Raw genomic sequence first — 17733 nt, 5'->3', positions numbered from 1 at the left:
TTGATTTGTAAAAAGAATAAAAATCATTTAAAATTATTAAAACATAAAAGTGATATATTTTAAATAAATAATATATATTTAAATTTTATATTTACAGTCAAATATTTATTCCTTCAATCTCAAAATAAGTAATATTGCATATGTATAAAGAAAGATTGTACTAATAAATACGTCTTATAAGATGTTAAAAGAAAAAATTAATGATAAATTTTGTTCTGTTGTGGAAACAAAATTGATCGAAGAATTGGTAGTTGAGATGAACAACGGTGGATCTAAGTTTCAGTGGAGGAGGGATTGACGTATAAGGTTAGTACTCCAACGCTCAAGTTAGTATATGAAAGAGAAGAGTGAATGAATTTTAAATTTTAAATTTTCTACCTGAAATTAGCATGTGTGTCCTTTATATAATAGAGCGGTTATAACAATCTGTTATTCTCTAGGCATGTGATGCGGCGAGTCGTTGGATGTATCATGATCCTGGATCTCTTATACTCTTCTATATAGTGGTTCTCTTGTGCTTTGTGCAATTTGAGCGAATCATTGCTTCCTTGGGTCTTCAGCCGATGGTCATTCCCGTCGGCCCGAAATCGTTGTCCCTCAAGCCATTGTCTCTGTTTGATACTGCAAGGGCTTGTCGTATTTGCCTCGTTCAAGTTAGCATATTTCCCAAGAATTGGAACAAAGGTCATTTCTTGATGGTGAATGGATTGTAAGTCTATAAGTAGGGCGGCCTGTCTCAATAGGATATTTATCTAAAGAAATGGTTGGTAGGTTTCATCAAAGAGTTAGGTTATCTTAGGGGTGTTTCTCCTCGAGATGAAGCTCCACAGAAGGGCTTGAAATGACTTATTGAAACACGCATGTTGATGGACGCTCGCACCATGGAGGAGAGGAATGCCATTTTTGGTAATTTCAGAAGTACTTTGCCTCACTGTCGTTAATTCGAATATTTGCAATGTGCTTACTTTGGAAAATATTATTTGCAGAGCCAATAAAGGATGAAGAAGCGTTCAAGCTACTAAGACTAGGAATCCGACCAACTCGAACTGATATGGGACCTTTAACTAATTTGTGGCCAATCAATTCTCCTTTCTCCTCAGGGCTCACCTGAGGTGCTTAAATAATCTCCGACAATCATCGCATGTGGTGGATCCTCCAGCTCATGCATAATTGTTGACGTTAGGGTAAGTGATGCTTTGAGTGTCGTCAGTCTTCCCGACTCGCTACTTGACCAGATAATTCTTTTTGTGAGGCGTGTAGCAAGTGATCGTGACTTTATGAGTCTATCGGATTACCTAACTGCAAGTGTACAGTCTATCGCGTAGTTTTAAAAGATATCGATCCCACAGAGATCAATAGTCAAATCTGTCGTTTCTAATTGTCATGGTGTGTATATCTAAGGCAGAAGAATTAAGAATGAGAAAAGATAAAATAATAAACTTTAATGAATTCAGATAAATAATACTAAAATATGGTCCACATCAATTAACGGTGCTCTTATTATTTCTAGATAAGATTACTTTGCGGGGTAATATTTCCTACCTTGAAAAGAATTCAATTAAACGGGAGTTGTCGCTTTCGTGTATTAAGAACCAAATTTTATTCCTTAATTTATATCGTCCACTGTCACCTATGACCGGCGCTAATTGCGTTAAAGTAGTAAAATCTATTTTAAGGAATTAGACTCTTTACTCAGTTGAAAAGTGATTTTGATTGGAAAGTTTAAATAAAAATGGTCCCCGATTTCCGCTAAGGCGACCGGATCTTAATCCTACAAGCGGGCGTTTATAAATAGTTTTAAAACCACCTTCTAGAAATATTAAACTTCCTAAATAATTAATAAAGTGTTTTCACGGTATTTACTAACCAAAAGTAAACTAATTCTAATCTTTAGTATCAGACGACTTTCGATCTTACCTGACGTTATAACTATCCTACTTTTGTAGTAACAGATTAGATTAAGTTCAGAAAAATTGCATTAAAATCAAAACAACCCACAATTGTAATTCTAAAGAAATAACTGACAGAGTCCCATCAAATGAAGGTCTTCACATTCTAGTACTGACAAATTAGCTAGACATAGTTACGCTAAACAAATAGGCAATTGGTTTGAATTTAGAATTAAAAATAATTACGGATTTAATAAAAACATTTTTAAAAACAAAAGAGAGGAAATTAATTTAGGGAAAATAAATTGTGTGAAATAAAATGCGAGGAAATTAAATAGACAAGACAATTAAAACGTAAATAAAGCCGAATTAAATAAGAACCTGCTCCAATCAGAGACTTTAATATGATACAATGCAAGTAGACGAAAATAAAATTCAATGGAATGTAAATGCGGGAAGATAAATAACTTCAAAATAAAGCTGCTCCAAACTTGATACACGAACAAGATGTGATAACCCTTTGATGTAAAGAGTTAAAGCTCTAATGATACTAAACTTTATGGCTTATGTTTGTGTTAAGCTTGGATGGTTCAAAAAGTGAAATAAAACCAATAATTATAATGTTTCAAAACCCTAAAATGTCATGAGAAAGTTTCTTAATTCGTGGGAGGGAATATATGAAAACATGGGGTGAATGGGAGACCAAGCAAGGTCCATTTGCAACCGCAGCGTAAAACAAAGGATGGCGAACGCCACCTCCTGCATGGCGAACGCCATCTTCATAAAGTAGATGTGACTGAGTCTTTCAACCGTTGAGGTGTGGGACACGGCATTCTCCTGGTGGCTACCTCCATGGTGAATGCCATGCAGGTCGCCTTGAGTGCAATTTCCCATTTTATTTCTCTGTTTTGCATCCGAATTGCTTCATTTCTTCGCACATGACTCATATATGGTCAAATACCTGAAATACGGATAAAGTACCCACATAACATTGGAAATAGAGGTAAAACAATAATAAAAGATGTACAAAACGAGTAAAAATAATGGTATAATTTGGTGTTATCAATAAGGAAGGATAAATGTCTAACTTCTGATCGGACTACTTTATCGTTTACAGAGGAATCTTTCTTTGCGGTTTAATGAGACCTAGAAACCCTGCACCTTGAGAATGACTCATTGGTTCAAAGTTTGAATGAATCATCAGTTGCTAGTATAATGGTCGTTTTAGAGTCTTTTGAGAACTTCTTTTTGTGGAACCTTATTTTGCAGGTTACTTCTTGGTGATATGACTTTAATGAGGACAAAATGTTTTGGTGATGACAACTAATGTCAAATAATGAAAACTAGTCTTTAATGACAATAACTAAAGTCAAGCATAAAGTGATTAAAATAGTTAAAGATGTAAACCAAATTATTAGTGTTTGATGGACTTGACTCTCTGATGATGGCAACCAAATGGAACCAAACTCAAGACTCATCTTAAGTGAACTCAAGCAAGTGTCTACAAGATATAAACATTTGACAAGACTTAAAGTATATGAAAGTCTGCCTAGACACGTCCGAGTGAACATATTGTAAAAGCATAAGGACTTTCTCATAAAAGTGCATGGATAATTACACAAAAAAAAAACAAGAGTTCAACCTACTAAAAGCTACAAACTTCATTTTTCCTTGTAAAAGGGGGTTCGAGAGTTCAACCTACTAAAAGCTCTTAAGTTTTTTGGATACTCTTAAGAACAATTATTAGAGAGAGGATTAAGTATTTTTCTCTTTGACCGAACCTCTATAAATTCTGGGGTCTTCTCTCTTCACTTAAACTCTTTATTTTCACATTTTATTTTTCGGCAATTTTATTTTTCCGCTGCATAACTCTAGAGCTTTTCTAAAAATGTTTTCAAACTCTTATTCTAACTCTAAAAGTTTTCTAAATCCAAAATTTTTTGGAAAACACAACCCCACAAAAAAAAAATAAGAGTTCAACCTACTAAAAGCTACAAACTTCATTTTTCCTTGTAAAAAGGGGTTCGAGAGTTCAACCTACTAAAAGTTCTTAATTTTTTTGGATATTCTTAAGAACAATTATTAGAGGGAGGATTAAGTATTTTTCTATTTGACCAAACCTCTATAAATTTCGGGGTCTTCTCTCTTCACTTAAACTCTTTATTTTCAATTTTTTTTCTGCTGCATAACTCTAGAACTTTTCTAAAAGTTTTCTAAATCCAAAATTTTATGGACCCCCCCCCCCCCCCCCCTTCTCTTGTGTGTGAAGTCACATGTCTATCAATTGGCATCAGAGCCTAACTTCTGTTTAAAGGCTAAACGTGTAAGGAGGAAGATAATTCCAACACACATCTAAGGGGAATATATTTTCTAAATACACCACAACTTTTTAATAGTAGTAGATTTGATATACGGAAAACTAGGTTTAGAATTTTTATTCAAAGTATACATCATTTTTATGGGAAACTATAATCAATGGTCTATTTATCCCTATTTTTCCATTTATCGTGTGAAAGTAATACACACTGCACATATTTTAGAGAAATGGTTAATTCAATCCTGGGTGAATCAAAACTTAAAGAACATCTCAAATACAATTAATGTTTGAAGAATATTCTAGTAAGGTTTTACTTTGAATTAATTAATCTATGTAATTCATTGCAATGAATAATCAAACACAAATAAGTCAATGTAGTTCCATTGGGATTCATTGAATTTCATAAGCCTCCAAATGATTTGAAAAACTCGTCTAGGATCGAAGGAACCATATCCTCAACTTTTGGAGTCATTAGACTTTGATCAAAAGCCATACTCTGATACCAATTGTTGGGTGATAATTGTCGCATTACGCGAGAAACCGACGGGAAAACAAAACAACAGAGCCGCCACCGTGCGTTATTTATCCCGAAAGAGGGAAAGGAAACGCTCGAAGTAAACCTGGAAAAGACGTGGTCTCGTGACCAAAGAGAGATGGGATCGGGAGTCGGTTATGCGAAGGGAAGGTATTAGCACCCCTACGCATCCGTCGTACTCGACGGGATCCACGCACAAAAGGAAGGATAAAGGTTGCTAAAAACACTGCTCAAACATCATACACTGGCTGGAAAGAGACACAGAAACGACAAAAGAAACTAACTCGGCAGGATATCGCATCCTGGGCCTACATAGTCTGTCAGGCACAGACATCAGAGTCGACGTAGTTCGGGACAGGGGAAAACGTGCTCGCTAGGATATCGCATCCTATGCATACGTATCTTCTCTGACAGGAGAAGAATCAGAGCACTCGTAGCTCGGCTAACGCACGCCAAACAAAACAAACACGGGAAATCGACTGCCAATCGCTGGACTTACGTCAAACTCCACACAAACAGGCAAACATGGAAACCGAATGCCAATCGCTGGACTTACATCGAACTCCGAACCAATAAACCCACACTGGAAACCAAATGCCAATTGCTGGACTTACATCGGACTCCAACTCAACACAAAGGGGTTGAAAAGAAAAAGGGCGCCCAGAGAGATCTGCTCATCTCCTGCCTACGTACCTCATCTGGTATGAGGATCAGGGCAACGTAGTTCCCCTACACAGGGAAAAAGGACTAGCCTAACCAGAGACTGGGAAATGACAAACTAGAAGGGAGACTGACTCGAGCCTAATAGTTATCATGTGAATTCACCATGGTCCTAGGTTGAGGTTGCTATCTAACTTGCACAGGGAGCAAGCTATCTTAAACAGCACAAACAGTCATACAGAAGCACAAAGCAAGCACACACATTATATACAAACAGAGGGGCTCAAACAAGGCTAGGCTTTAGTCAAGGGGTCATGTCAACCTCGACAAACAAGCCACTGTATCAGGGTGATGTTAGCTCTTAACCCTAACATTGAGAGTTAGGGTGAAGCAGATGAAATGGGAAGTGAAGATAAGACTTCACAGCTCTTATCCCTGGCCAGGGAGAGCTTCAGACAAATGAAAGTGTGGGAGTCCAGAATGTGGGACTCTACTCCACATGACTGACACAACAAAGATCTTGGGCTATTATCCACAATGCATCAACACAAGGTGTGTGAGCAAAGTGGATGACTCACTGATTAGCAGGAGATGGACTACACATCTCTTGTATCTGCCAATGCCTCTTCACTTAGGAGGTCTTTGATATGTACAAGGACAAAGATAAACAATCACAAGCATTGCCTCTTAAGGAGGACTTCAGACAGGTGCCTGCCCAAGTAACAGGACAAGTCTTCCAGACTACATGAAGTCAGTGAGTTATACCTCAATGGTTAAGCAACCAAGCAAAAGCAAAAGCAAGTTCAAAAGAACTTAAGCAACTTATGTACCTGAAAAAAATCTAACTCAATCAGTATACAACTCAAAAAGTCAAACAGACAATAAATAGTCAACAGTCAACAGTACACAATCAGACAAGCAATGCAACAATGTGCAAGCCACAAGCTCAACTCAAATGAGCTAATATCCACCTACAAAACAACTCAAGGTTAACCAATCAAGCAAACATCAATGCTCAAGTGAAGAAGCATCCTCAACTATGGACTTGGATGTATAACCCTGAAATCAAAACTCAACTGTGAGTCACAAACCACTAGGGCAAGGCCTAGGGTCAAAGAGGGAGAAAAAATTCAAAACAGAACATGAAATTTAACATGAATCAACCTCAATCAATTAAGAACATAATCCAAAAGGTTCCACATCAACATCATGCACCAAATTCATTTCATAAACCAATCATGGCAAGGTATGCAAATTGAAAGCACATTGAGACAACAGAATGAACAAATGCACATCAATTCAAAAATGATTCAATTAATCTCAAAAATATTTATGGTTAAACAGCACATACAATATGATCAACACACAAAAAATCAAGGCATTTGAGCAACATTAGGCATGGTAAAGAAATTGCATGAGGCAAAGTAAGCACAAACAAGCATATTAGTGACACATCTTGGCACATCAACTTAGCACAAGCCTAAAACAGAAATGGAACAAGGTAAAAACCTCAAACCAAAGCCAAAACAAACTTTAACATGTCTAGAGGCAATGTGCAAAATTTCACATTCATAGGATAAAGCACAAGCATTTCACAAATGATTGAAATTCAAGACACTTCAAAAGTGCACAAATGACCATCCAGAAAGAAAAATCTCAAACAAATCAGAAATGAATCCAAAACTTCCACAAAAAATCATGAGCATTCACAACATCCATAGGAAGCATCATACAAAAAATCACATCAATTGGAATTCATTTGGCATGGCAAACAAATTAATCAAATTGGACAAGCAAAGGTGTGACACACATTGTCACACCTACATTCACATGATAATATCTCAGCAATGGCAATTGATAAAAATGCAAACTCAACACCAAAATGTCCAGCCAAGAGTCTAGTTTAAGCTTGTCAAATTTCATAGGCATTGGATAAACAACCATCATTTCACAAATGAAATAGTAAGGCAAGGTACAAAATGGACATGTTCACACAAACCCTAGGCAAAATAAATTTTCAGCCATGCACAATTTGTGGAAAAATAACCAAAAAAAACTAGACACAAAAAGGAAAACAATACAAAAATTCCCATATTTTTTGGATGATTATTTAATGATTTATGAATTTATGAAGTGAGACAAAAAATAAAAAAATGTAAGTGAAGCATATGGAATGGCATGGAGGGAAAGCACATAATATGTGAAGCCTTTTGAAAATAATGTTGGAATGGGGAATCGAAGGGAGAGGTAATTCAAACTGAAGCGCGCCTTGCTGCAAAACACAGCGCTTCACTAAACAGACGTGGCATGTCCAAGCAATAATAACCAATCGTTTTGCCACGCCAATGCCAACTGGACCAGTACATGTTCAGATATCCACAAACACATGCAGGACGCGGAATACACATTTGAATGGATCAAAACCTATTTCTGGAAAATATTTTCACCAGCTTCATCATGTTCATCATGTTCATGCACGCTCAAGAACATTTCTCTCAAATTTCCAAACTAAGCATATCAACAGATCTTACAACACACATCAACAATCCATGCATGGTTTAACATGAATCAACATATATAAGAAGAATCGAAGCCATTAAGTTTCACATGTGAATCTTCAAATCAGCATAACTAACTCAATTTGGCATGGAATTTAATGAAACAAAGCTCAGATTAACCAGTGTTCAAAGATCTACAAAACTAGCATAACAATTTCATGAATTAAGGAAATCGATTTGGAACCTTGATGAAGCTACAGAACTGGAATTGCTTGATCCAAGGCTTGCAAAGCTCAAACAGTTCCTCTTCAGAGCTTGTATGATTGAATGGATGAGGAATTGAGGTTCAGATGCGCACGATTCTTCCAGAAATTGCAACTGCCATGGATGACCTTCAAGCTTTAAGCTGCTTCCAACTGCACGATTTCTACTGGATCTTGGCTCAACAATGCTCAATAATGCTTCTAGATGATGAATGGATCAAGAAATATGCAATGTGTTTGAAGAAATTCAAAGAAAAAAAGTGAGAGAAAATTTTATGGTTTGGATCTAGATCTGAGAATTCTGATTGTGGTTATGCAGAAACAGTTATGCTTAGGCCTTTATACTCCCTCCTAATCATGCTGCTAATCATGCTTAAGCCTTTTGTAATTGGATTAGGGAAATGAGAGTATAAATGCAAATTTGCCATTTCACCCTTATGCATGGAAAATGAATGGAACAGTGCACGAGTTAGGGCTTGAATCCACTTGAAATTCTGTTTGGAAACCAATGTAAGTGGTAGAATGATCAAACAATGAACCAAATTCAAACTTGAATTTTTCCCTCCAAAATCAAGTGATTTTCCAAAAAATTATGTGATGAGAATGCATGGCATGTGATGTAGGTTTTGGATAGTAGAGGTCAAAACATGAATGTACAAAAAAGAACCATTTCATTTGGCCTTATGGTTTGAAAGTTATGCATGTTTGAAGTTCCATGTTCACTTGGCCATGATTGATCCATATCTTTTCAACCATACATGAGAAATTCATGATCTTGGACATTTTGGAAATGGGAGAGAAAGATATTCAACTTTCATGTTGGACAAAATTTCATTTGAAGCTTTCTTGATGATGTAATCTTGAGGAGAAAACCTTTCCATTTTTGGCAATTCCAAATTACAAGTCACTTACTATTTTTGGCAAGTTTTGATCTGACCTCAAATCCTTCAATCTTGATGTTTGAAATGTCAAATGAGACTTGTTTGGATATGAATGAGGCATCTCTAACCATCTCCCACATTCAAATCCATGATTGAACTGACAGTTGACTTCTGTTGACTTTCTAGGGTTTCAGATGATCTGCACATGGACTGATGAGCTTAGAGCCTTCAATGCTTGACCAATCCATTTCAAAATGATCTTTGAATCATATGAACTCAATATATCAACCCTAGGGCTTTGATCTTATAGAACATGCACTTGCTTGCTTGCACAGCTGAATCTTCTGACCAGTCTTGCCTGATGACTTGATGAACTATGCAATGACAATGCCATGAGCTATACAATGGACAATGCAATGTTAATGACCTAAAATGAAAATGTATGTACAAAATGGTGGGTGCAAATTTGAGGTGCTACAATAATATAGATACGAAGAGGTCTATATGGGGGGTGAATAAAACCTTTTTTCTTTAGGACAATTTCAAAAATATTTTAGATCCCATAAACGAAATCAGAGATTTTAAGAAGTGCGAAAGCAAAACACAAAAACGTGAGAGCTTTAGAAGCATCTCAATGAATCAAGCCAGGTGAAATAATACATGAGGTTACCATGAGGTTGATTGTTTCTAGCGCAAGTCACTTACAAGACAATCAAAGTCGCTTTAGACAAAGCGATTTAAAAACACTTTACTTAGATGTTTTTAACAAAACATAATTAGCTTCATGATGATTCCATAAGATTTATACACCACAAACCTAAGCTTATACATTAAACCAATATATGCACGGTCTAACTTATATGGCATAGAATCAATGCAATTATGCAATAGCAAAGATGAATGGATACTTGTAAAATAAAAGAGAAAAGGGAAAAAGAAAAGATACACAAAGATATCTAGTGCTTTGGTGTTCGTCTTTGCTTTTTCTACTGCACTCTTCAATGGATGATGTCATCGAAACATAATCATGGTCTTCCACTATTTTGATAAGTTTGATTATAATATTTTGATTACAACAAACTATCACACGATAATTTCCCATGTTAGTGCATACACTAAACTACTAACAAAAAAAAGATCCCTCAAGATCCTTATCCAATAATCTCGATATCCACAATAACCTTCTCTAAGTATTCATGTGTGGCGATCCCCTTGATCCTATCGATATCTTGTATGAGCGACTGCCATTAATTGAGCGTATATTGGACAAATCCTAACTTTGTCTTCGAGCAATCTTTCTCCAACACCATCAAAGAATGACAACTTCCAAATATGCCTTACAGACTGTTGGTACTCGATCTTGCCAAAGTCTTACTTGGAGTATATTTGAAACTCTCATCTTGATAGATAACAAATCAATAGAAAATTGTATTCAAGAAAAGATGCCTGCACCTGTTACATAACAACCAGTTTCACATAAAAACATTAGATACCTTAATGTTCCACTGTTCTCAATCTTTAGAGGAAGGTCCACAATCAAAGGGAAAAATATTAAGGATGAAGATGATCAACAATGCCAGATAATCTCAACCAACAACTGAAATTACAAGGTGTTAGTCAAGTAATTCAGTTTTGGTGAATGAAGAACACACATAAGATGATCAACAAGAGCTTGATCAATCACAACAATATTAATCCAAGACAACAACAGAATTGCACAAGAACATGATGCAACAAAAAGAGATAATGAATTGACATGGATTCAAAATCAAGAAGCTGGTTTTGGAGAATACAATAAATATTCGAGAACAGTGGATCTAGCGTTTGATTTCGAGAACTCTGGTCTGATAAGTTGAGGAGGCTTCAAATCGATGGATCGAAGAGTGAATGTGTAATCATGGAAAATGCAGGAATCATAAGTCGATACACAGATTGTGCCATTATTCTGCTATGGAACTAAAATTGATTAGAGAATCGATGGTTGCGTTGGACAACTATGGACCTGAGCCTCATATGTATTGGTGGAGGGGTTGACCTCCAAGGTTATCACTCAAACGCTCAAGTCAGAATGTGAAGAAGAAAAGTGAATGAATTTTGAGTTTTGGATTTCAAATTTTCTACCTAAAATTAGTTGGTGTGTAATGCGGAGAGTCATTAAATGTATTATGACATATAATCTCCTATACTCTTATGTAGAGTAGTTCTCTTGTGATGTGATGTGAGAAATTTGAGCAAAATATTACTTCTTTTGAGTTGTTGGGCGATGACCATTATGATCGGTCTAAAATAATTCTTTTAGAAAAATGTCTATATCTAAAAATTTTAAGGTGTAGAATAAACAGAAAAGATATTCCTACACCAAACAGATACCCTACACCGTATTTTATTGTTTATCAATACAGTGAAGAGTGAAATATTATAATAATATTTTTTTAAATAAAATTAAATATAAAAAATTATTTTTTTATTTTTTTATTTTTTTATTTATTTTTAGATTAAATGATATTGATATAAAATCATGTGATTAACTAACTTTATAATTTATTAATCAATCTTTTATATTATATTAACCAACTTTGGTGATTGCTCAAAATTATTTTTGATACCTGGACGTTTATTAACCAACTTCATAAACCAAAATTTTTCCTTTTTATTAATCAACTTTAGTGTACTAGTAAAAATTATTTTTAATATTTTGACGTGTATTTGATATAAAAAAGGTGTAGAAATAGTATTACTAGTTGAATAAATTATTCTAAGATCAAATTTTATTTGTTATTCTCAATAAATTTATTTTTATTTGTTTTTCTTTGAATAAGCTTATATTAAAAAAAATGATTGGTGAATTTGGGATTATACTAAACCGTGTGTCTGTCCTTTGTGATAGCTAAACATTCAATGGATAAGACAACAAAGCAGGTATATGACTGAATCCAAAGAATTCTATATTGCACAACATCACTAGCAGGATCAAAGTTTAAGAATTACTAATAGAATTTCATTGAAGATATCACATCTTAGACAATAACAAGAACCAATAAAACACGATCTGACAAAACATAGAGTTGTGGCCATTTAGTGATGATAAATCGTTGTCAATAATGTGCTAGTAATATTCTTCCAATACATATAGGACAATTCAAAAGCAGTAGTGTGGGTCCATCTAGGGGTGGACAACGGGCCGGGTTGGGCGGGTTCGGGCCCAAAAGTGTCACCCAATCCAAACCGCGGTTGACTTTATAAGACCCATTACCGCCCAAATTTGAAATCGGATTTGACGGATTGGGTTTAATCGGGTTGCGGGTGCATCTATACGGTTCGTGCGGGTTATGAGATTGACCACATTTTTAGGCCCAATAAGATTTTTTTGCCTTTTGAAACAGTTTTAATATACTTATAAATTTAAAACTAAGTAAACTTAATATTAATAAATTTGTAATATACCAAATTATATAAAATTTAAATAAACTATTTACTCATTAGGCTCGAATAAGTAAATTTAACATTAGAGAACAAAAAAAAATCATTACTTCTATCAACATATGAATATAATATAAACAGGTTAATATGAAAACAACTATTCATCTTTTATTGTATATCTATGTATTCAATATTTTACAGAACTTTTATGATATATCTTTTTCAATTCCAAGAATGTTGCTATGCAACCATATCTTCATGAGCCCTGTCATGTACATTTATTAAAAAGAGTATATGTATGAACTAGCTAAAGGTGACCAATTAGAAAGTACCAGCAGAGTATATGTATGAACTAGCTAAAAGAACAAAGTGTAAAACCATATATATAATTGAGCTTTTTAAAGTTCATGAAACATCAACAAGTAATAAACAAAGAACAAAGAACAAAGTGGAAGTTATAATTTTTATAAATAATATATGAACTAGCTAAAAGAACAAAGAAAAAAACTGCAATTAAGAAATCCAGAAACACAGTAGTAGCACCTTCAGGTTTTAGCTTTATTTATCCCTATATAACATTGTAAAAATGCCAGCCATTTCACACTACATGGAATGGACCCTTAAATTAACATGGTATAAAAATCTCTTTGGACACTCCAAAAGGTAAATCAAACATCCTGTTTAGGTTCTTCGGGGAATTTCAGGCATGCTCTCCAATTCACAATCTGACACAATACAAGAATATCAGCTTGTTAGAAATAATTAATTTAGAAGTTATAGAAAAGATGGATAATTCAATCAACCGCAATACCTTCCGGCAGGTCATTCTTGGATCATCAGAACAAAATGGAGTATATCCAACAAGCATCTCATACATGATTGCCCCAAGAGACCACCAATCACACTCTATTCCATACCCCTTCTTGAGCAAAACTTTTGGAGCCATGTAGTCAAGAGTTCCAACAGTTGAATATGCCTGATGAAATGCAAAAGTTGATAAAGTTAACAGACTTCGTAGTTTAAACATCAAACAAAATTGCCACTTAATATTAGCGGAGGCGTGATAAAATTTGAATAAAAGTTAAAGCATTTTTGGATTTGATTATTCTCTGTTTTTAAAGTAAAAAGTGTTCCCTAGAAGATTTTGATTATAAACAGTTTCCAGTGCCAAATAAACTACTTCAAACAAACATTAATCCATATACTTCAACTATTTGTCAGTTACACCAATAGGTACACATTACATACTGTGGAACTTGAATGGGGGAAACTCATACCAATGCACGGCGATTACGTTTCCACTACTGTAATTTTTCCTTTGGCATTAACCAAGGGGAGACAAATTTGCGGTGATCATGAACTCGTAAAGGTCTTTCTCTATCCACCCATTCAACATCATTTACTTGATACAAATCAATAAATTGATTATATACTGTTGTATACCTGGAACATCAAAGAGTCTATAGACTTCACCACTTCTTTTATTTTCTCCAACAGGGCTGCCAAATAATAAAAATAGATTAATGAAGTTAACCATTCTGTATACCATATTGTGATTAATAAAATGCAATGAGTAGCACCGAGTGCTACGATAGAATCTGTTCATACAGTATCAGGAGAACAGAATGGGGACAGTAATAAGCATATTATTTTATCATTTGAGTAGAAAAAATCATGTCATCTCTGCATGTTCACCTGAACTGGATCTCCACAACACCAGTTGTACGAACTCTTGCATACAAAACATCCTCCTGTATTAGTAAAACAGAGTGAGAATATTGAGATTTGTGACTTTATATCACCTTCAAAGTTGAGGGTCTGGTCTATATATGAAAAAAACAATAATTTCTATTTTTGCAAACAACAAAAGAGTGATAGATTTTCAATACCTTTGTAGGAACATAATTAGCATCAGACAACCTCTGCAAATTTTCCATGAAATATTTGGTACAATCAGGAACTTGGAGTTCATTACCACGGGCATATGTTTCCTATAGCAATATATTTGCACAAGCCATGCCTACTAAGTAAATTGATCACAAAAAATAACTATATACATGGATCAAGGTAGAGGACGTTCAATCGGCCACCTGAATGGCAGCATCCTCCCATAGAGTCTCTATTTCCTTTGCAAGATCCTTAGTGAGATGAGGATAATCCAGCCTGCTTCCAATTTCTGAAAGTTTTTCACCAATGTCCTGCCAAAAAAATTAAGCTCTTTATGAATTCAGAAGACAGATGTGCATTCATGAATTAGGAGTTTAACACATAAGATGCAATAACTAAGATGTGCATCTGCCAGAGACAGTGTGCACATTATCAACTAAGTTGCTTGCAGAATGAACTCATAACAGAAACAACACCATCTGAGAAAACAAATGTGCAGCAACCAAAAGAGAATTAAGCACCCTTCAACAGCATTAAGAACCAAAAAGAATAGATTTGGCGTGAATGACTAAGCGAACCTGTAATGTGAATGGTTTTATTAAGTTCTGTTTCCTTAGCTTTCTGAACTGCAATTTCTTCCCTCATTTACGGGACAAAATATATATTATTTGACCATTGAGTAGTCACAAAATATAAGTCACATATGACTTCAAAAAACATAGTTGAACTGAAAAATTAAACAAGAAAAATATTAAGCTTTAAAAATGAATAAAGTAATAAATAAATCAAATTAATAAAGTAAATATACCTCCATATTTTTCAAGCACAACCAGAAGGTTGTGGCTGAGACGGTAAAGATCCTCTTCTTGCTGTAGAAGAAATTTCTTCAAATTCTAAAATAATGAAATAAACATTTTTTTAGAAATATATAACAATTATGAAATAAAGATATAACATTTTTAAAAATAATTTTACCTGCTATAATATCTTCAGAAAGCTCAAAATCTTCCATGAGGTTCAAGTCTTTGAAATAGGTAAAAGACAGCTTTAACCAATTCTGGGTGCAAATTAATGCCTCTGCCATTTCAGGTTTTAGGGAGCTCCTATAAGTTTCTAAGACTCTCCCTCCCGTACTAAAGGCACTTTCTGATGCAACCGTAGACACTGGTGTGGCAAAAATATCTTTAGCTATTGTAGATAAAATAGGATATTGTGTTGAATTGTGTTTCCACCACACAAGAAGGTCAAATTTAGGATCCCTTTTGACACACTTACTAGAGTAAAAACCCTCAAGCTCATTTTGTTGATCAATCGAGTCTTGTTCCTCTAAATGTTGCTCAAAAGCATCGGCTCTAGCCATTAGTGAAGGACGGCCAGCTGTTGTTTCATCATTGGAAACATTGTTTTCACCATTACCAAGAGGTTGTCTATTATGATTTTGGTCATAAGCTTGCTTATACCAATCATACAATTTTTGTAAGCTCTCTTTTATAGATTTGATCAACCCGGTAGCAAACACAGATCCGACTCCATATATATCCTTAAAAGTCCACTCAATATAACTCAACTTGTATCTTGGATCCAAAATGATTCCAAAATAAATCAACTTGTTCATCTTAGTAGCACACCCCCAATATCTATTATACTTTTCCATCATGTCCCCACCCACACTTGCAAAAACACCATTCAAGTTCATAGTAGCTTGCTTCAGCTCACAATAGATCGTAGACACTTGGTGAAAAGCACTATGCAAACTCACACTTTGAGAGGTGGAAAAAACATTAGTTGCTTCATAGAATAACTTTAAAAAAGAGATGAAAGCTCTAACAATGTCCCAATCATCACTACTAGGAGGACTACCTTTTCCAAAGAACTCCCTATAGCTCGACTCTTCATACTCAAGCTTATCAAAAGCAGCTTGAAATTTCTCTGCAGCCTCAAGCATCAAATATGTCGCGTTCCAACGAATTGAAACATCGAGACATACTAGTTTTTTACAAGTTATTCCAGCAAATTCAATGCACTCTTTAAACTTGGATGCCCTATGAGGTGAGGACTTGACAAATCTAACAGCATCCCTAACACTAGTAATAGACAAATGCTTATCTTTCAAACCCTCATTTACCACCAAATTCAATATGTGAGCAGCGCACCTCATATGAAAACATTTTCCATCCCCCATCATCCCATTCATAGTTGATATTTTTCTATGCAAATATGCTACAGCTACATCATTTGAAGTTGCATTATCAATAGTTATGGTAGACACATTCCTAATTCCCCAATCCCTTAACACCTCTTCAATCTTCCTACCTACCGTATCACCCTTGTGGTTTGGAATAACTGTGAAGCTTATAATTCTCTTTTGATAGTTCCATTCGTTATCCACAAAGTGTGCCGTAAGGGTTAAGTAGTTTTGATTTTGGATAGAAGTCCAACAATCAGTAGTAAGTGCTACTCTATTGCAGTCAGACTTAAAGAAGGCTTTTAGTTTTTGTTTCTCATCCAAGTGTAGCTGAAAACAGTCTCTAGCTACTGTACGCCTAGATGGGAGAGTAAACTGGGGCTGCATTACTTTAGAATAGTACTTAAAACCTTCCCCCTCAACTGCACTAAATGGTTGTTCATCTAGAACCACAAAAATTGACAAATCTTTTCTACAAGCTTGCTTGTCAAATTTGGAGCTAACATGACCCAAACTAGATCCTTCTGCAGAGGGGTATGTCAGAATAGTTTGGGTGGGATCAATGGTTCTAGGCTTCTTTGCACATTTTAGAATGTGATGGTTCATGTTGGTGGTGCCATGAGTCCTAGGGTCACATAGGTATTTTTTGTGGCAGTGTTTACAAGCTGCAGTTGGTGTATCAACTAAGTCATCTGGTAATCTAATAAAGTGCTCCCAACAAGCAGATGATTGCCTAGAACCACTTGCACTAGCTTTCCTCTTCTTTGTAGGTTGGGTATTAACTAATTCTGCTCCAACAACTTTAGTTGTTGCTGTTGAACCAACTTCATTCATGACATATTCAGTAGGTATAGTTTGATTAGGCTGACCCATCACTGAAAAATGACGGAGCCATAATCAACATAATTGAAGGAAAAGCAGGTTGCAAAATTTAAAATAGAAATCAAGTAAAAATTGGCTATTTGAAAAAAGTCATTATCAGATAAAATAAAATGAAAATAGATGATAGCTATTTGAGTTGAAAATGAAATGCACTGAATTTCTACAATGACTTAAGAATGTTTGGATAACTTACTTCAACTTATTAACCAACATAATTTACTTTTAATTATAAGTTCAACAAGATAATTTGTAAAAACAATTTGAAAGGTCCTAAGAAAAGCACTTAAAGTATGAAAAAAAGCAATAAATGGTGCAA

The 17733-nt window shown here is 35.0% G+C and overlaps 2 protein-coding genes across 2 annotated transcripts; both read right to left on the bottom strand.

Annotated features, from left to right (window-relative positions):
* Positions 1 to 12925: 12925 nt before the first annotated feature.
* On the bottom strand, positions 12926 to 14664 carry LOC127093571 (uncharacterized). Its single transcript, XM_051032522.1, has 6 exons — positions 14554 to 14664; positions 14353 to 14454; positions 14159 to 14214; positions 13907 to 13962; positions 13275 to 13439; positions 12926 to 13188 (listed from the first exon to the last, which is right to left on the bottom strand). The coding sequence occupies exons 1-6, from the start codon at positions 14565 to 14567 to the stop codon at positions 13132 to 13134; spliced, it is 450 nt and encodes a 149-aa protein (XP_050888479.1). The 5' UTR covers positions 14568 to 14664; the 3' UTR covers positions 12926 to 13131.
* A 265-nt stretch (positions 14665 to 14929) lies between these two features.
* LOC127092873 (zinc finger BED domain-containing protein RICESLEEPER 2-like) lies at positions 14930 to 17501 on the bottom strand. The gene is made up of 3 exons (XM_051031766.1): positions 15326 to 17501; positions 15159 to 15243; positions 14930 to 15077 (listed from the first exon to the last, which is right to left on the bottom strand). The coding sequence occupies exons 1-2, from the start codon at positions 17406 to 17408 to the stop codon at positions 15170 to 15172; spliced, it is 2157 nt and encodes a 718-aa protein (XP_050887723.1). The 5' UTR covers positions 17409 to 17501; the 3' UTR covers positions 14930 to 15077; positions 15159 to 15169.
* Between the last annotated feature and the right edge of the window lie 232 nt (positions 17502 to 17733).

This window comes from Lathyrus oleraceus, chromosome 6 (assembly GCF_024323335.1).
Source record: "Lathyrus oleraceus cultivar Zhongwan6 chromosome 6, CAAS_Psat_ZW6_1.0, whole genome shotgun sequence".
NCBI lineage: Eukaryota > Viridiplantae > Streptophyta > Magnoliopsida > Fabales > Fabaceae > Lathyrus > Lathyrus oleraceus.
Note: the sequence above shows the minus strand (reverse complement) of the source record. Positions and strands in the feature narration are given on the sequence as shown.

Bases quoted from the DNA above. Each gene is read 5' to 3' on its own strand.
- LOC127092873 (XM_051031766.1), bottom strand. From the start codon at position 17,408: ATGGGTCAGCCTAATCAAACTATACCTACTGAATATGTCATGAATGAA. The intron at 15,244-15,325 runs GTAAAATTATTT...TCATTATTTTAG, and splicing joins TTCTGAAGATATTATAGCAG to AATTTGAAGAAATTTCTTCT.
- LOC127093571 (XM_051032522.1), bottom strand. The intron at 13,440-13,906 runs GTATACAACAGT...GCATTTCATCAG, and splicing joins TAGACTCTTTGATGTTCCAG to GCATATTCAACTGTTGGAAC. The intron at 13,189-13,274 runs GTATTGCGGTTG...GTATTGTGTCAG, and splicing joins CAAGAATGACCTGCCGGAAG to ATTGTGAATTGGAGAGCATG.